General features: G+C 41.0%; 1 protein-coding gene across 4 annotated transcripts in view; it reads right to left on the reverse strand.

Moving 5' to 3' along the window:
* Positions 1–2,478: 2,478 nt before the first annotated feature.
* LOC139583992 (protein unc-119 homolog A-like) overlaps positions 2,479–20,662 on the reverse strand; it is a 69,528-nt gene continuing 51,344 nt past the window's right edge. For 2 of the 4 annotated variants that reach the window (XM_071415494.1, XM_071415493.1), the window contains exons 5-6: positions 10,328–10,406; positions 2,479–7,329 (exon numbers count right to left, since the gene is read on the reverse strand). In XM_071415494.1, the coding sequence (XP_071271595.1) occupies positions 7,146–7,329; positions 10,328–10,406 (263 nt within the window). In that variant the 3' untranslated portion in view covers positions 2,479–7,145. The remainder of the gene's footprint in view (positions 7,330–10,327; positions 10,407–20,662) is intronic. The other 2 variants (XM_071415496.1, XM_071415495.1) reach the window with 1 other exon arrangement.

Here is a 20,662-nt window from a genome sequence, read left to right on the forward strand (position 1 = left end):
TGTAAATAGTTTCTGAAAAAAGTGTGGCCAGCTCAAACGCTGATTGTTGAGTCATTCGAAACTGGCCGTTCTAAACGAGCGTTCTAAATGAGTGTTCTAATCACACGGGTGTGATCGTACGCTTCAGGGACCACTGTAGAACGATCACACCCGTGTGATGGTACGTGTGAAAGGGTTAATTATGCTTTTTTGCTGACGTTTACTGACACTGGCCATATTCAACGGGTGTTGAGCGTTCGTAAATTCATCAGTTATTCTGCGCTCTGGCACACTCAGACGAGAGAGTATTTTGTTAAGACATGTAGTTAGCTAGCTAGCTAGTTAAACAATGAACCATAATCCCAATTCATGATGTTACTACCCTGCATGAATCTGCTGGTAGCTAACCAACCAGGTTCAATGTTAGCTAGTTAACATTAGGCTATAACTAGCAATGCAAATGGCTCTGAGATACGAATAATAAGATAGTACACCTAATGTCAGCTAGCGAGCCAGCCAGACAGCTAACTAACGTTAGCTAGCTAACAGTACACTTTAACTTGAAATGAAACTACTTTGTCAAAATTAGAAACATTTAATCTCTGAAAATGTAGCTAACTAGCCTATCTTACCCGTATACATCATGGATGGATGTGTCTCCTGTCACGGATGCCATGGTTGCCCTTAGTTTGAAGATGTAATCCAGAGACAGGTGTTTCTCCATCTCCTTAGCTATCATACTCTAATTCCACTGATTTCAAAACTCGGTCCTCCAGAAAGTGGAGAGCATACACGTAATGTTAGCTAGCGAGCCAGCAAGCTAACATTACCTAGCTAACAGTACACTTTAACTTGACATTAGGCTTGTCGGGTTCACCTAGGGGTCATGAAAAGGGTTGTACCAAAATGTTTGATGTATTAGAATAATTGATTATTCTTATGTAATATTAATAGAAGGGGAGGGGTTATAAGACCCCTCCCTCTTTACATTTATAGGGTCCTAGACTACAGATTAACAATATATATTCATTGTAGAGGTTTAGTTTTCCACAATTGTTTTTTAGTTCTCTCTCTCTTTCTTATAAAAAGGCCCCTCTGAGAATGTGTGACTGTGAAGAAGGAGCTCTGCCGGGGAGTGGAGGAGATAAGACTAGTCAAATATTCCACAATAAATCAGCTTTGGGGAGTGGACGTTTACTGCTAAGTTTTAGATAACAATAAAAGGAGGAGCACTGCCAGAGCCCTGCAAAATGACCTCCAGCAGGCCACAAATGTGCATGTGTCTGCTCAAACGGTCAGAAACAGACTCCATGAGGGTGGTATGAGGGCCCGACGTCCACAGGTGGGGGTTGTGCTTACAGCCCAACACCGTGCAGGACGTTTGGCATTTGCCAGAGAACACCAAGATTGTTGGTGTTCACCAAGAGGTCATTTTGCAGGGCTCTGGCAGTGCTCCTCCTTGCACAAAGGCGGAGGTAGCGGTCCTGCTGCTGGGTTGTTGCCCTCCTACGGCCTCCTCCACGTCTCCTGATGTACTGGCCTGTCTCCTGGTAGCGCCTCCATGCTCTGGACACTACGCTGACAGACACAGCAAACCTTCTTGCCACAGCTCGCATTGATGTGCCATCCTGGATGAGTTGCACTACCTGAGCCACTTGTGTGGGTTGTAGACTCCGTCTCATGCTACCACTAGAGTGAAAGCACCGCCAGCATTCAAAAGTGACCAAAACATCAGCCAGGAAGCATAGGAACTGAGAAGTGGTCTGTGGTCACCACCTGCAGAACCACTCCTTTATTGGGGGTGTCTTGCTAATTGCCTATAATTCCACCTTTTGTCTATTCCATTTGCACAACAGCATGTGAAATTTATTGTCAATCAGTGTTGCTTCCTAAGTGGACAGTTTGATTTCACAGAAGTGTGATTGACTTGGAGTTACATTGTGTTGTTTAAGTGTTCCCTTTATTTTTTTGAGCAGTGTATATCGATCTGCCCAGGAACTACAGTTGAAAACTAGCCAGAAGTCTAAATCTGGCACATTTACAGAAATGTTGATTGATTTGCATTCCCAGAAAACCGGGAACAGTCCCAGAACATTAGTTGTGACATTAGGAAAATGTTTTTGATAACAAAACATTGTTGTTTTTCAGAAAATGTTTCAATTAAATATATTTGGGAATATTCTCCTAAAATTCACTCAAATGTTGTGATAACCACCACAGATGTTGTCATTGGGTTTCCAGGTAATGTTATAACACCAGTAATGCTTTTAGAACATACTGCCACTACAAAACGTGAGAGCAACGTTCTGGGAACGTTCTTGCAACATCAGGCAAACAGATTTTGTGTTATGAGAACTATTTTCTGGGAACTTTCACAGAACCAATTTTGGTTTGCTGGGTTGTCCCTGTCAAATTAATAAATAAAATGAATATGTTGTATATAATATACCATTCATGCTCTTGTTTATTTTTAATCAAGTAACACTGCAAACTCTGCTCTTTGCTCAGAGATGTTTACATCACATTTATTTACTGTATCTAGAGGTACTGTACTGTATCTTGAGAATCTGTGCAGACAGGTCACATAACTTTGACTTTCAACTTCAGCTACAAATACAGATACACTATACACGCATGTGCGCATGCACACGCACACACAAAACCTGTAATCATTTTTTAAAATAATTATTAAACAAATTCACGGAAAACTTTATTTATTTTTGGTTCACCCAGACTGGCAATAGAATGGTCAAAAACATTACATATTTATCAGTTAATTTTCTAAATCATGTTACATGAATGAATCACAAAATCTGTTGAACTTGTTTCACTAACGTGGTCATTCCAGTTCATCCATTTTATCTTACTGGGGGAACATGACACCTGTATGCCGCTTAACACACTGGAATGTGTTTCTGATAGAAAGAGAGGAGGGAAACGTGAAAGACCGAGATGGATGTGTCGGGACAGTGGGAGAGAGTGAGAGGGAGGGAGAGGCAGAGAGAGAGGGACAGAGGCAGAGAGAGAGAGAGAGGAGGAACGGAGAGATGTGGGAAAGACAAAAAAAGAGAGTAAGAGGAACTCAGATAATACAGATGTGCAAAGAATGAAAGAGAAAGAAAGAGGGAGAAAAGTATCCAAAATATTTGCTACATATGAATCCTTTTGCAATACGTTTCATAACAAAGAAACTTCTGAACATTCTCAAAGTGATTTTCTAAATTACCTGAAAGGAAAATCCTGAAGCCCTGAACTAGCCCCAATGTCATAGTGCTGATAATAACACAGTTGTAACATTTACAGAACCTAACACAAATGTGTGAAAACAAAGACTGACTGGACAGGTCTGCTGGTATGGTAACGTTGTAAAATGTTAGTTTTTCTCCCATGATGACAATGGATAAACTAAGGTGTTGTGCTTTAATTAAATGATTGCTAAGGAACAGTGCAAAATACTTGATATACAGTACCAGTCAAAAGTTTGACACACCTACTCATTCAAGGGTTTTTCTTTACTTTACTATTTTCTACACTAGAATAATAGTGAAGACATAAACTATGAAATAACACATATGGAATCATGTAGTAACCAAAAAAGTGTTAAACAAATCAAAATATATTTTAGATTTTAGATTCTTCAAAGTAGCCACCCTTTGCCTTGATGACAGCTTCGCACACTCTTGGCATTCTCTCAACCAGCTTCACCTGAAATGCTTTTCCAACAGTCTTGAAGGAGATCCAACACATGCTGAGCACTTGTTGGCTGCTGTCCTTCACTCTGCGGTCCAACTCATCCCAAACCAGCTCAATTGCTTTGAGGTCGGGTGATTGTGGAGGCCAGGTCATCTGATGCAGCACTCCATCTCTCTCCTTCTTGGTCAAATAGCCCTTACAAAGCCTGTAGGTGTGTTGGGTCATTGTTGTGTTGAAAAACAAATGATAGTCCCACTAAGCGCAAACCAGATGGGATGGCGTATTGCTGAAGAATGTTGTGGTAGCCATGCTGGTTAAGTGTGCCTTGAATTCTATATAAATCACAGACAGTGTCACCAGCAAAGCACCCCCACACCATCTCACCTCTTCCTCCATGCTTCACGGTGGGAAGCACACATGCAGTGATAATCTGTTCACCTACTCTGCGTCTCACAAAAACATGGCGGTTGGAACCAAAAATCTCAAATTTGGACTCATCAGACCAAAGGACAGATTTCCATCGGTCTAATGTCCATTGCTCGTGTTTCTTGGCGCAAGCAAGTCTATTCTTCTTACTTAGGTACTACATGATTCCATGTGTGTTATTTAATAGTTTTGATTTCTTCGCTAATATTACACAATGTAGAAAATAGTAAAAATACTGGAAAACCCTGGAATGAGTAGGTGTGTCCAAACTTTTGTCTGGTACTGTACATATGGTAAATATAATAATTGTGTTTTGAATGGATACACTACCAATCTATTGGCTATCTTATATAGTGACTTCAGAAAGTGTTCATACCCCTAGTCTTATTCCACATTTTGTTGAGTTTCAGCCTGAATTCAAAATGGATTCAATATTTTTTTTCTCTCACCCATCTACACACAATACCCAATAATGACAAAGGGAAAACATGTTTTTAGAAATGTTTGCAAATTTATTGAAAAAGAAAAACAGAAATATCTAATTTACATAAGTATTCACACCACTTAGTCAATACATGTTAGAATCACCTTTGGCAGTGATTACAGCTGTATCTTTCTAGTTAAGTCTCTAAGAGCTCTGCACTCCTCGATTGTAAAATATTTGCACAAATTCTTCAAGCTCTGTCAAGTTGGATGATGATCATTGCTACATAGCCATTTTCAAGTCGATTTAAGTCAAAAATATAACTAGGCCACTCTGGAACATTCAATGTCGTCTTGGTAAGCAACTCAAGTGTATATTTCGCCTTGTGTTTTAGGTTATTGTCCTGCTGAAAGGTGAATTCATCTCCCAGTGTCTGGAGGAAAGCAGACCGAAACAGGTTTTCCTCTAGGATTTTGACTGTTCTTTTTAATCATGAAAAACTCCTCAGTACTTAATGATTACAAGTATACCCATAACATGATACCTCCACCCCTATGCATGAAAATATGGAGTGGTACTCAGTAATGTGTTGTATTGAATTTGCCCCAAACATAACGCTTTGTATTCATGACAAAAAGTTAATTGCGTTGCCACATTTTTTGCAGAATTACTTTAGTGCCTTGTTGCAAACAAGATGCATCTTTTGGAATATTTATATTCTGTACAGGCTTCCTTCTTTTCACTCTGTCAATTAGGTTAGTATTGTGGAGTAACTACAATGTTGTTGATGCATCCTCCATTTTCTCCTATCACAGCCATTAAACTCTGTAACTGTTTTAAAGTCACCATTGGTGTCACGCCCTGACCGTAGAGATCCTTTTTATGTCTCTATTTTGGTTGGTCAGGGCGTGAGTTTGGGTGGGCCTTCTATGTCTGGTGTTCTATGTTGTCCTTGTTTAGTTGCCTGTGAGCACTACGTTGGCTTCACGTTTCGTTTTGTTGTTTTGTAAGTTTGTTAAGTGTTCTTCGTTTAATAAATAGAAGAATGGATGCAAATCACGCTGCGCCTTGGTCCACTCCTTTAAACGACCGTGACAATTGGCCTCATGGGGAAATCCCGGAGCGGTTTCTATCCTCTCCGGCAACTGAGTTAGGAAGGAAGCCTGTATCTTTGTAGTGGCTGGGTGTATTGATACATGGTGCAGGGTGGCAGGTAGCCTAGTGGTTAGAGTGTTGGACTAACAACTGAAAGGTTGCAAGATCAAATCACACAAGCTGACAAGGTAAAAAAAATAATTACTGAACAAGTCAGTTTACGCATTGTTCCTAGGCTGTCATTGAAAATAAGAATTTGCTCTTAACTGACTTGCCTAGTTAAATAAAGGTTAAAAAATACACCATCTGAAGTGTAATTAATAACTTCACCATGCTCAAATGAATATTCAATATCTGCTTTTTGTATTTTTTAATCAATCTACCAATAGGTGCCCTTATTTGCGAGGCATTGGAAAACCTCCCTGGTCTTTGTGGTTGAAATGCACTGCTCGACTGAGGGACCTTACAGATAATTGTATGTGTGGGGTACAGAGATGAGGTAGTCATTCAAAAATAATGTTAGATATTAGTATTGCACAAAGAGTCCATGCAACTAATGTGACTTGTTAAGACATTTTTTACTCCTGAACATATTTGGGCTTGCCATAACAAAAGGGTTATTCATTTGTAAAAATTTTATAAAAACATAATTCCACTTTGACATTATGGGGTATTGTGTGTGGGCCAGTGACACAAAATCTAAATGTAATCAATTTAAAATTTAGGCTGTAACACAACAAAATGTGGAAAAGGTCAAGGGTTGTGAAAACTTTCTGAAGGCACTGTACCAAATTAACTAGTTTTAAATGTATTTGGAAAGTCCTCTGTCCATAAAGTTCCATAAAAATTCCCTATTGTTGATAAACATAAAATATAAAGTGAAATGTAGATGTATATTTACCTGTGATTTACCATGACATGTGATGTCAAATCTATGTATATTTACCAGTCATATGATATTATGCAGTATAACTGAGTTATTGTGATGGACGAAGAGTATAACTGAAAAACCTTTCAAAATCAGTTAACTCATTTTATAAAGTTTTAGACTCACATGTTGTACACACTGACAGACACATATATTCATGCACGCGTGCGCGCACACACAGTCACAACAAACATACAGACTTGTACACACATTCACATAATAAATATACAGAGACGTTTAATATACACACACACATTTCTTCTCTAGCCTCTACTGGTCCTATACAGAAACTTGCTGGTCTTATTGCCTCTGTCGCTTTGTGTGTGTTTGTGCATGTGTTCCCAGGCTCTGACAGACAAGCTACACACACACATACACACACACACACACACACACACACACACACACACACACACACACACACACACACACACACACACACACACACACACACACACACACACACACACACACACACACACACACACACACACACACACACACACAGCAACTGGGTTCAAGTTGGGTCTCTTCAGTGGTGTGTCTGTGGCTTTTCCATAGGGCTGAGAGGGAGGATGAGAGCATGGGATCAGTGGGTTGTTAACAGTGCCACTGAGAAACATGGTCCCTCTGTCTGTCTGTCTGCAGGAGCCTGGTTGGTCCTCCATCCTCTATGGGCCGCCACTGTAGGAGTAGTCTGCCTTGTTGTGCATCACCAGCTTGTTGTCCACAAAGTAGAAACTGTCGGACTGTGTCTTGTACGGGTGCAGGATCATCTCTCGCACTGCAGGGAGCGACAGAGACACAACACGTTATATATACAGTGGGGAGAACAAGTATTTGATACACTGCCGATTTTGAAGGTTTTCCTACTTACAAAGCATGTAGAGGTCTGTAATATTTATCATAGGTACACTTCAACTGTGAGAGACGGAATCTAAAACAAAAATCCAGAAAATCACATTGTATGATTTTTAAGTAATTAATTTGCATTTTATTGCATGACATAAGTATTTGATACATCAGAAAAGCAGAACTTAATATTTGGTACAGAAACCTTTGTTTGCAATTACAGAGATCATACGTTTCCTGGAGTTCTTGACCAGGTTTGCACACACTGCAGCAGGGATTTTGTCCCACTCCTCCATACAGACCTTCTCCAGATCCTTCAGGTTTCAGGGCTGTCGCTGGGCAATACGGACTTTCAGCGCCCTCCAAAGATTTTCTATTGGGTTCAGGTCTGGAGACTGGCTAGGCCACTCCAGGACCTTGAGATGCTTCTTACGGAGCCACTCCTTAGTTTCCCTGGCTGTGTGTTTCGGGTCGTTGTCATGCTGGAAGACCCAGCCACGACCCATCTTCAATGCTCTTACTGAGGGAAGGAGGTTGTTGGCCAAGATCTCGCGATACATGGCCCCATCCATCCTCCCCTCAATACGGTGCAGTCGTCCTGTCCCCTTTGCAGAAAAGCATCCCCAAAGAATGATGTTTCCACCTCCATGCTTCACGGTTGGGATGGTGTTCTTGGGGTTGTACTCATCCTTCTTCTTCCTCCAAACATGTCGAGTGGAGTTTAGACCAAAAAGCTCAATTTTTGTCTCATCAGACCACATGACCTTCTCCCATTCTTCCTCTGGATCATCCAGATGGTCATTGGCAAACTTCAGACGGTCCTGGACATGCCCTGGCTTGAGCAGGGGGACCTTGCGTGCGCTGCAGTATTTTAATCCATGACGGCATAGTGTGTTACTAATGGTTTTCTTTGAGACTGTGGTCCCAGCTCTCTTCAGGTCATTGACCAGGTCCTGCCGTGTAGTTCTGGGCTGATCCCTCACCTTCCTCATGATCATTGATGCCCCACGAGGTGAGATCTTGCATGGAGCCCCAGACCGAGGATGATTGACCGTCATCTTGAACTTCTTCCATTTTCTAATAATTGCGCCAACAGTTGTTGCCTTCTCACCAAGCTGCTTGCCTATTGTCCTGTAGCCCATCCCAGCCTTGTGCAGGTCTACAATTTTACCCCTGATGTCCTTACACAGCTCTCTGGTCTTGGCCATTGTGGAGAGGTTGGAGTCTGTTTGATTGAGTGTGTGGACAGGTGTCTTTTATACAGGTAACGAGTTCAAACAGGTGCAGTTAATACAGGTAATGAGTGGAGAACAGGAGGGCTTCTTAAAGAAAAACTAACAGGTCTGTGAGAGCCGGAATTCTTACTGGTTGGAAGGTGATCAAATACTTATGTCATGCAATAAAATGCAAATTAATTACTTAAAAATCATACAATGTGATTTTCTGGATTTTTGTTTTAGATTCCGTCTCTCACAGTTGAAGTGTACCTATGATAAAAATTACAGACCTCTACATGCTTTGTAAGTTGGAAAACCTGCAAAATCGGCAGTGTATCAAATACTTGTTCTCCCCACTGTATTTGTTTTTTTTCAATTGCTAACAAGCATCGGTCAATACTGAAGCGACTTTTTTCAAAACTCTTCACACAGTCTGCATTACCAACATGCATCTTGGCCAAACAGTTAATCTCACCTCTAAAAGTCACTCAAACCACCAAAACACTTCATACTGTACATGTCTCAGAATAAGCTCGTTCGACCATAACACTGGCAACAATTCTGACTCAGAAAGCATACATTGTCACTCATAACACACTGACCTTAAACACTAACAACAGGGAGCATTACATAAATGATGGACTTTTCTCTTTGAAGTGTGAATGGTTTTTCACATAAATCAGTATTTCATTATAGAATAAGAATAACACCTTTTCACTTTATTATCTGTACTAAAGTACACTACCGTTCAAAAGTTTGGGATTTCCTAGAAATGTCCTTGTTTTTGAAATAACATCAAATTGATCAGAAATACAGTGTAGACATTGTTAATGTTGTAAATGACTATTGTAGCTGGAAACAGAAGATTTGTTTATGGAATATCTACATAGGCATACAGAGACCCATTATCAGCAACCATCACTCCTGTGTTCCAATGACACGTTGTGTTAGATAATCCAAGTTTATCATTTTAAAAGGATAATTGACCATTAGAAAACCCATTTTGCAATTATGTTAGCACAGCTGAAAACTGTTGTTCTGATTAAAGAAGCAATAAAACGGGCCTTCTTTAGACTAGTTGATTATCTGAGACTTCAGCATTTGTGGGTTCAATTACAGGCTCAAAATGGCTAGAAACAAAGAACTTTCCTCTGAAACTCGTCAGTCTATTCTTGTTCTGAGAAATTAATGCTATTCCATGCGAGAAATTGCCAAGAAACTGAAGATCTCGTACAACACTGTGTACTTCTCCCTTCACAGAACAGCGCAAACTGTCTCTAACCAGAATAGAAAGAGGAGTGGGAGGCCCCGGTGCACAACTGAGCAAGAAGACAAATACGTTAGAGTGTCTAGTTTGAGAAACAGATGCCTCGCAAGTCCTCAACTGGCAGCGTCATTAAATAGTACCCGTAAAACACCAGTCTCAACGTCAACAGTGAAGAGGCGACTCCGGGATGCTGGCCTTCTGGGCAGAGTTCATCTGTCCAGTGTCTGTGTTCTTTTGCCCATTTAATATTTTATTTTTATTGGCCAGTCTGATATATAGCTTTTTTTTTTTACTCTGCCTAGAATGCCAGCATCCCAGAGTCACCTCTTCACTGTTGAGGTTGAGACTAGTGTTTAGCGGGGGTGAACATACTGAACAAAAATGTGAACATACTGTATTTTACTGTAATATGTAGTTAAATTATCATTGAAGGATGCACATCTCACCTCTTGTTTTGCCGGAAAATTCGTACTATAGATGCAACTGTTGAACGCTGCAGATTTGGCTGCACCCTTAAACCGGCCTCTGTCAAAGAGAGACCATGGTTTTCAACATGGTCAATAATTGTGCCCCTTATCTCATCAGAGACCACCGCTCTTGGTCTTCCCTCTCCCTGCCACTCTTCTTTCCCCACTAACCTGTCTTCCTTGATCCATGTTTCCAAACTAAATCATCCCGAAGCCGTACTCTTTTGTCTGTTTGGTAACGAGACTAAAAAAAGGACACTTGGGTAGGCTTCAGATGAAATTGCAATCAGTTGTGTTTGGAACGATTAAATATTTTTGTGAGATTTTCTATGTTTCAATCTGGTTGCTGCAGAAATGCACGACATTTGCCATCATTCTGTTTTGAATGTGTTTTTAACAGTTTTGCAAACAGTGTATTAGCATTTGAAAACGTGCTGCAAATATATAGTTGAGCAGGTGGTGGAGTATGAATGAGAAAAGAGTTCTTGGATTTCGGAGAATGTGGTCATTGAATGTATTTTGTGTGAAAGCAATGAAAAATGATTCACAGTTTTTCCACATACACTTCTGTTTCGCTGACTGTGTGAAGAGTTTTGACAATGTGACTTCAGTTTTGACCAATGAATGTTAGCAATTGAAAATAACTGTAACCCTTGTGTGGTGTTCATGTTTTTGTTATTCCCACAATGTTCACGGGTCTGATGGACCAACAACATTATTGGGTTTTTAATTACCAAACAGATAAAAATCACCACATAACAACACTGTGGCTGTGTCCGAATACCCATACTAGCGTACTACATACTTAAACTGCATAATTTGTACTCATCGTTGCATACTATATCGCACATACTGTTCAATAAAAAGCATGCAGTATGCCATGCCCACAATGGACTAGCGGATCCTGACTGGCTGAGAAGGTGGGGCGGGGCCGAGTGAGGGTGTTTTTTTTCTTCAAATTCAACAGACATACATCTCATTAACCAGCCTGGATTATAGCTAATATCCAATTAGATTTTCTCTCTAAACTCTGAATAGAATAGGAATAGAGTTATACAGTGCCTTCATAAAGTATTCACACCCCTTTACTTTTTCCATGTTTTGTTGTGTTACAGCCTGAATTTAAAATGTATTCAAGTTAGATTGTGTTCCAATGGCCTACACACAGTACCCCTCAATGTCCAAGTGAAAAAAAAAATTTTTTTTTTAAAGCTGAAATGTCTTGTGTCAATAAGTATTCAACCCTTTTGTTATGGCAAGCCTAAATAAGTCCAGGAAGAAAAATGTGCTTAAGAAGTAACGTAATAAGTTGCATGGACTCATTGTGTGCAATAATAGAGTTTAACATGATTTTTTGAATGACTACCTCATCTCTGTACCCCACATATACAATTATCTATAAGGTCCCTCAGTCGAGCAGTGAATTTAAAACACAGATTCAACCACAAAGACCAAGGACGTTTTCCAACACCTCACAAAGATGGGCACCTATTGGTAGATTGGTTAAAAATATATATAAAAACAGACATTGAATATCCCTTTGAACATGTGAAGTTATTCATTACACTTTGGATGGTGTATCAATACACCCAGTCACTACAAAGACACAGGCATCCTTCCTAATCCAGTTGCCGGAGAGGAATGCAAGATGGCGTAGCAGTCAGACGTCTTTGTCCTCGTCTTGTCCCGTGTATATCTTTTACATCTTCGCATATCTTTTTTATATTTTTCCTAAACCTCAACTTCAATATACTCTCCTGCAACCCGCCTCACCCAATGTGGTATGGATCTGCTACTTTCTAGTATTTTTCTTTACTTTCGAACCGGAATCCCCCAACAGAAGCTAGCCAGCTAACTAGTTACTAGCTAGTAGTCAGCTAACCACTGCTAGCGGTCATCAGCTAACCTCTAGCTCGGAAATTTCTCGCCAGTTTCCACAAAGCAATTCAAACCAGAGCATACCGGACTTATTTTCTCTCCATATCCCCGGATTCCTACCGCAAGTTCTGAACCTTTTCACCTGGATCATCGCAGCTAGCTAGCTGCAATCCGAGTTGCTAACATCTCTGTCCCGAAGCAAGCACCAATTAGCCTGGAGCTAGCCCATGCTAGGCCCATCTCCCAGCTTGCTGAAGAGGTCCATCAGCCACTCCTTGGGCTACAATACCTATTTTGCCAATTGGCCTGGACCCCTTTTACTACACGAAGCCCTGCTAATCCATCACGACTGGACTACCGACGTAATCTGCCCGAGGGTTCTTTTTGCAACAGGCCCCTCCGTAACGACGTCCCCTGAATGCCCATCTGCTAGCCTGCTAGCCGCGGCCCGCTAGCTGTCTAGAACACATCGGACTGTTAGCTGTATACAGTGAGGGAAAAAAGTATTTGATCCCCTGCTGATTTTGTTCGTTTGCCCACTGACAATGAAATGATCAGTCTGTAATTTTAATGGTAGGTTTATTTGGGTCTATCGGACAATTTCTTGGGCCACTATGCCTATTTTGCCAATTGGACTGGGCACCTTAACTACACGGAACCCTACTAATCCATCACGGCTGGTCTGCCGACGGAACCGCATGAGGAGGCTACAACAGACTTCTTCCATCGCGACGTACCTCTAAGGCCCTTCTGCAAGCTTGCTAGCCTTGGCCCGCTAGCTGTCTGATTCTCCGTGTCTCCAGCCAGCTTAACTATTCACTGGACCCCTATGATCACTCGGCTCCATATGCTTCTCCCTAATGTCAATATTCCTTGTTCATTGCTGTTCTGGTTAGTGATTATTGTATTTTTTCACTGTAGAGCCTCTAGCCCTGCTCATTATACCTTATTCAACCTTTCAGTTCCAGTCACCCACACATGCAATGACATCACCTGGTTTCAATTATGTTTCTAGAGACAATATCTCTTTCATCGTCACTCTATGCCTAGGTTTACCTCCACTGTATTCACATCCTACCATACCTTTGTCTGGACATTATACCTTGAATCTATTCTATCGCACACAGAAACCTGCTCCTTTTGCGCTCTGTTCCGAACATACTAGATCACCAGTTCTTATAGCCTTTAGCAGTACCCTTATCCTACTCCTCCTTAGTTCCTCTGGTGATGTAGAGGTTAATCCAGGCCTAGCCGCGCCTAGCTTTGGTGACTTCTGTAACTGTAAAAGCCTTGGTTTCATGCATGTTAACATTAGAAGCCTCCTCCCCAAGTTTGTTTTATTCACTGCCTTAGCACACTCTGCCAACCCGGATGTCCTAGCCGTGTCTGAATCCTGGCTTAGGAAGACCACCAAAAACTCAGAAATTTCCATCCCTAACTATAACCTTTTCCGACAAGATAGAACTGCCAAAGGGGGCGAAGTGGTAATCTACTGCAGAGATAGCCTGCAGAGTTCTGTCATACTATCCAGGTCTGTGCCCAAACAATTCGAGCTTCTACTTTTAAAAATCCACCTTTCCAGAAACAAGTCTCTCACCGTTGCCGCTTGCTATAGACCACCCTCTGCCCCCAGCTGTGCCTTGGACACCATATGTGAATTGATTGCCCCCCATCTATCTTCAGAGCTCGTGCTGCTAGGTGACCTAAACTGGGACATGCTTAACACCCCGGCCATCCTACAATCTAAGCGTGATGCCCTCAATCTCAAACAAATTATCAATGAACCTACCAGGTACAACACCAAATCCGTAAACACGGTCAGCAGAGGATGCCTGGTTATTCTTTAAAAGTGCCTTCCTCACCATCTTAAATAAGCATGCCCCATTCAAAAAATGTAGAACCAAGAACAGATATAGCCCTTGGTTCACTCCAGACCTGACTGCCCTTGACCAGCACGAAAACATCCTGTGGCATACTGCAATAACATCAAATAGCCCCCGTGATATGCAACTTTTCAGGGAAGTTAGGAACCAATATACACAAGCAGTTAGGAAAGCTAAGGCTAGCTTTTTAAAACAGAAATTTGCATCCTGTAGCACAAACTCAAAAAAGTTCTGGGACACTGTAAAGTCCATGGAGAATAAGAGCACCTCCTCCTAGCTGCCCACTGCACTGAGGCTAGGAAATACTGTCACCACTGATAAATCCACTATAATTGAGAATTTCAATAACCATTTTTTCCCCTACCCCTACCCCGGTCAACTGCCCTGCACCCCCCACAACAACTCGCCCAAGCCTCCCCATTTCTCCTTCACCCAAATCCAGATAGCTGATGTTCTTAAAGAGCTGCAAAATCTGGACCCCTACAAATCGGCTGGGCTAGACAATCTGGACCCTCTCTTTCTAAAATTGTCTGCCGAAACTGTTGCAACCCCTATTACTAGCCTTTTCAACCTCTCTTTCGTATCGTCTGAGATCCCCAAAGATTGGAAATCTGCCACGGTCATCTCCCTCTTCAAAGGGGGAGACACTCTAGACCCAAACTGCTACAGACCTATATCTATACTACCCTGCCTTTCTAAGGTCTTTGAAAGCCAAGTTAACAAACAGATGACCGACCATTTAGAATCCCAAGGTACCTTCTCCGCTATGCAATCTGGTTTCAGAGCTGGTCATGGGTGCACCTCAGCCACGCTCAAGGTCCTAAACGATATCATAACTGCCATCGATAAGAGACAATACTGTGTAGCCATATTCATCAACCTGGCCAAGGCTTTCAACTCTGTCAATCACCACATTCTTATTGGCAGACTCAACAGCCTTGGTTTCTCAAATGACTGCCTAGCCTGGTTCACAAACTACTTCTCTGATAGAGTTCAGTGTGTCAAATCGGAGGACCTGTTGTCCGGACCTCTGGCAGTCTCTATGGGGGTGCCACAGTTTTCAATTCTCGGGCCGACTCTCTTCTCTGTACACATCAATGATGTCGCTCTTGCTGCTGGGGATTCTCTGATCCACCTCTACGCAGACGACACCATTCTGTATACTTCTGGCCCTTCTTTGGACACTGTGCTAACTAACCTCCAGACAAGCTTCAATGCCATACAACTCTCCTTCCGTGGCCTCCAACTGCTCTTAAATGCAGGTAAAACCTAATGCATGCTCTTCAACAGATCGCTGCCCGCACCTGCCCGCCCGTCCATCATCCCTACTCTGGACGGTTCTGACCTAGAATATGTGGACAGCTACAAATACCTAGGTGTCTGGTTAGACTGTAAACTCTCCTTCCAGACCCACATTAAGCATCTCCAATCCAAAATTAAATCTAGAATTGGCTTCCTATTTTGCAACAAAGCATCTCCAATCCAAAATTAAATCTAGAATTGGCTTCCTATTTTGCAACAAAGCAAAGCTGCCAAACATACCCTCGTAAAACTGACTATCCTACCGATCCTCGACTTCTGTGATGTCATTTCCAAAATAGCCTCCAACACTCTACTCAACAAATTGGATGCAGTCTATCACAGTGCCATCCGTTTTGTCACCAAAGCCACATATACTACCCACCACTGTGACCTGTACGCTCTCATTGGCTGGCCCTCGCTTCATACTTGTCGCCAAACCCACTGGCTCAAGGCCATCTACAAGTCTTTGCTAGGTAAAGCCCCACCTTATCTCAGTTCACTGGTCACCATAGCAGCACCCACCCGTAGCACACGCTCCAGCAGGTACTTTTCACTGGTCACCCCCAAAGCCAATTCCTACTTTGGCCGCCTTTCCTTCCAGTTCTCTGCTGCTAATGAATGGAACGAACTGCACAAATCACTGGATTGGAGATGCTAAAGCTGGAGACTCTTATCTCCCTCACTAACTTCAAGCACCAGCTGTCAGAGCAGCGCACAGATCATTGCACCTGTACATAGCCCATCTGTAAATTGCCCATCCAACTACCTCATCCCCATACTGTATTTATTTATTTATTTTGCTCCTTTGCACCCCAGTATCTCTACTTGCACATTCATCTTCTGCACATCTATCACTCCAGTGTTTAATTGCTATACCGTAATTACCTCGCCACTATGGCCTATTTTATTGCCTTACCTCCCTTATCTTACCTCATTTGCACACACTGTATATATACTTTTTAATATTTTTTTTTCTACTGTATGTTTGTTTATTTCATGTGTAACTCTGTGTTGTTTTATGTGTCGAACTGCTTTGCTTTATCTTGGCCAGGTCGCAGTTGTACATGAGAACTTGTTCTCAACTAGCCTACCTGGTTAAATAAAGGTGAAATATAAAAAAAAAAGGAAGGAAACCACTCAGGGATTTCATCATGAGTCCAATGATGACCTTAAGACAGTTAGAGTTTAATGGCTGTGATATGAGAAAACGGAGGATGACTCAACAACATTCTAGTTACTCCACAATATGAACTCAAATGACAGAGTGAAAATAATGAAGCCTGTACTGATGTTTTTTTCTCCAAAACATGCATACTGTTTGCAATAAGGCACCAAAGTTAAACTCGAAAAAATGAGGCAAAAAAATGTACTTTATGTCCTCAATACAAAGCCTTATGTTTGGGGCAAATCCAACACAACACATCACTCTTCATATGTTCAAGCATAGTAATGTCTGCATCATCTTATGGGTATGCTTGTAATCGCAAGGACAAGGGAGTTTTTTAGGATTAAAATAAACAGAATGGAGCTAAGTATAGGCAAAATCCTAGAGGAAACCTGGTTCAGTCTGCTTTCCAACACACTTGGAGACAAATCCACCTTTCAGCAGGACAATAACCTAAAACACAAGGCCAAATATGACCGACCATCTCTTTACGGTCTTATGTTCCAAAATTTGAAATGGTGTTATCTACATTGGATAAAAGTACTGACTCAGAGCTTCAAAATTATATAAAATGCACTACAGTTAAGGAACAATTGAAAAGTAATGCTGCTCTGAAATTTGTAACCCCACTTTTGAGAAAATGGCCCTTGAAAGTTTTTGTACTAGAGAGCTCTTCTTTGTTTACACTCATTCAACCTCGTTCACACCCTCTTAAGCCTTAGCCCCACCCATCTCTTTAAGGCCATGTTGTAACGGCGTTCCTCCTCCTCTTCATCCGAAGAGGAGGAGCAGGGATTGAACCAAACTGCAGCGTTGCGATTTGACATGATTTATTTAAGTAAAGACGACAAACACGAACTTCACTTGAATCGAAACAAAACAACAAACGGAGTAGACAAACCTGAACGTAAGAACTTACATGTAACTCGAAGAACGCACAAACAGGAAAAATTACTACATAAAACGAAACGAACAAACAAACCGAAAACAGTCCCGTATGGTGCAACATAGACACAGACACAGGAGACAATCACCCACAAACAAACAGTGTGAACAGCCAACCTATATATGGTTCTCAGAGGAAAACGTCAAACACCTGTCTCTGATTGAGAACCATATAAGGCTGATTACAAGACCTAAACATAGAAACACAAAACATAGAAATGCCCACCCACACTCACGCCCTGACCGACTAACACATACAAAACAACAGAAAATAGGTCAGGAACGTGACACATGTGCTAAACAGAGTAGGATGATGCAGTGAAAAAACAAAGATTTCAAGACTAAAAGTGGCGAAAGCAGTAGCCTACAATAAGCAAAAACTCCAGGTAAAAATACACTTTATCTAGTCCTTGGCCTATATCCTAATCTGACTTTGGTGCAGGTCATGTTGTTCTTCACATTACTGTCTCTGGTAAACACACACTATATCAAATCTAAGTTTAATGTCACAGGATACAGAAGGTAGAAACGTTACACTGAAATTATTATTTGAATAGTAGCAATATAAAAATAGAAAGTGTCTAGATGACCATATTTGATCCCGTTTTAAATTACGTTCAGCTTATAAAGGCTTCATAATGCCTTCATAAGTACGACATGTGATACAAAACATCTATAACTGTATGGCATGCTTTATGAAGGGTTCATAAATGTGGCATAACTGTGTGACATAATCACCAATGTCAAATGTGACATAACTCACTTATGTCAAATATGATATAAACATGTCCTTAATAAAAGAGTGACATGCTGTGCTGAAGGATGGCACACGCTCTAAAGTGAAGTCATGTTAGTCACATTACACCTAATCTCATTCCCAGACACTTCCACCCAAATGCACGAAAGGTCTGGTGGACAAACTCATCAAACTTGTCCTTCATTAGCTAGTGTTAGGTTTAAAATACAATTTTAGAAGAGAAATTGTGAAAATGGCCAGAATTAAGCCCTAATTATGATTTTTGTGGCTGTCCTTCATGAATCAGCAGAACGTTAATAACCTATTTATTGACACTTTATGTAGTCTCCTGTAATACTTAGATTGAAGTGAGACACCTTCAGTCATTCAAAACGCATCCATAAAGACTCTACATCGCATGACACTGTACTTACTTTAAAGTCAGATCCCTTTGGTAATTTATAACACATACATACATGCCTTGTATCATATGACGCTGTACTTACTATAGAGTCAGACACATTTGGTCATTCATAACACATACATAAAAGCTTAATGATACATACACAAATGTATTAACACTTAGAGAATTATCACGATCAGCTAAAACAAATAAACATGAAAGACGTGTTTAAACCATACATTTCCTTTTATAAATAAAACATTTTTACAATACAAATACATTTAGTTTCAAGAAGTCCAGCAATGCAATTCCATTGAACATTACACAGGGGTGTTAAAAGTGTAGCTTGTCCCTGAGCTGGCAGACGAATCATTCTTGCCTCTCTGCCTGCTGGAGGTAGTGCATGTTGATTCCAACCTTAACATTAACAAAGAAAGTTGGCAGGTCTTTTAGGAAATGCCTTTGTCACACCGTCTGTGCTGCACCAGAAATACTGGGGAGATGGGAAACTCCATTCGATTCTTATTATTATATTCCTCTTTCATTTACAAATCTCATGACATGACTATGAGAAGTGGCTGTATCTAGAGGGATTTTTATTTAGCTGAGCCTGCTAGCTAGCAATTGCTGTGATGTCACAGAAATAATTTGATTGAGGTAACTCTGTAATCTAACAACACTTAAACCACTAGAGTTGATTAACACACTGTCAATCTAAGTAACTTAACAAAAATCCCCATCAATATCTGTTAGTTTAACCTCTCTAGGATCGTTCGGGACGTGAGCGTCCCACCACGCCAACAGCCAGTGAAATTGCAGGGCGCCAAATTCAAACAACAGAAATCTCATAATTAAAATTCCTCAAACATACATGTATTATACACCATTTTAAAGATAAACTTCTCGTTAATCCAACCACAGTGTCCGATTTCAAAAAGGCTTTACGGCTAAAGCACACCATGCGATTATGTTAGGACAGCGCCTAGTCACAGAACGCATACAGCCATTTTCCAACCAAAGAGAGGTGTCACAAAAAGCAGAAATAGAGATAAAATGTATCACTAACCTTTGACGATCTTCATCAGACGACACTCCCAGGACTCCATGTTATACAATACATGTATGTTTTGTTCGATAAAGTTCATATTTATATCCAAAAACCTCAGTTAACATTAGCGCCATGTTCAGAAATGCATCCAAAACATCCGGAGAAATTGCAGAGAGCCACATCAAATAACATAAATACTCATCATAAACTTTGATGAAAGATACATGTGTTTTACATAGAATTAAAGATAAACTTGTTCTTAATGCAACCGCTGTGTCAGATTTCAAAAAAGCTTTACGTCGAAAGCACATTATTCAATAATCTGAGTACAGCGTTCAGCCACCAAAGCAAGCCATACAGTTGCCCGCCAAGTTGTGGAGTCAACAAAAGTCAGAAATAGCATTATAAATCTTCACTTACCTTTGCTGATCTTCGTCGGAATGCACTCCCAGGACTCCCACTTCCACAAGAAATGTTCGTTTTGTTCGATAAAGTCCATATTTATGTCCAAATACCTCCGTTTTGTTTGCGCGTTTAGTTCACTATTCCAAAGGCACAATGCGCGAGCGCAAAATCCAGACAAAAGGTCAAAAGAGTTCCATTACAGTTCGTAGAAACATGTCAAACGATGTTTACAATCAATCCTTAGGGTCTTTTTTATCATAAATCTTCAATAATATTCCAACCGGACAATAGCGTATTCATTACAGAGTAAAAAGAAGGAACGGCGCGCACGCGTGACTGCGCAGTAAACAACTCATTGGCCTCAGCCTAGTCCACTTGTTGAAACAGCTCTTATTCGACCCCCTTCCACAATAGAAGCCTCAAACAACTTTCTAAAGACTGTTGACATCTGCTGGAAGCCTTGAGAAGTGCAATCTGGACCCATAGACACAGTATATTGGATAGGCAATCACTTAAATGAAACTACAAACCTCAGATTTCCCACTTCCT

This window comes from Salvelinus alpinus, chromosome 9 (genome assembly GCF_045679555.1).
Source record: "Salvelinus alpinus chromosome 9, SLU_Salpinus.1, whole genome shotgun sequence".
Taxonomy (NCBI): Eukaryota; Metazoa; Chordata; class Actinopteri; order Salmoniformes; family Salmonidae; genus Salvelinus; species Salvelinus alpinus.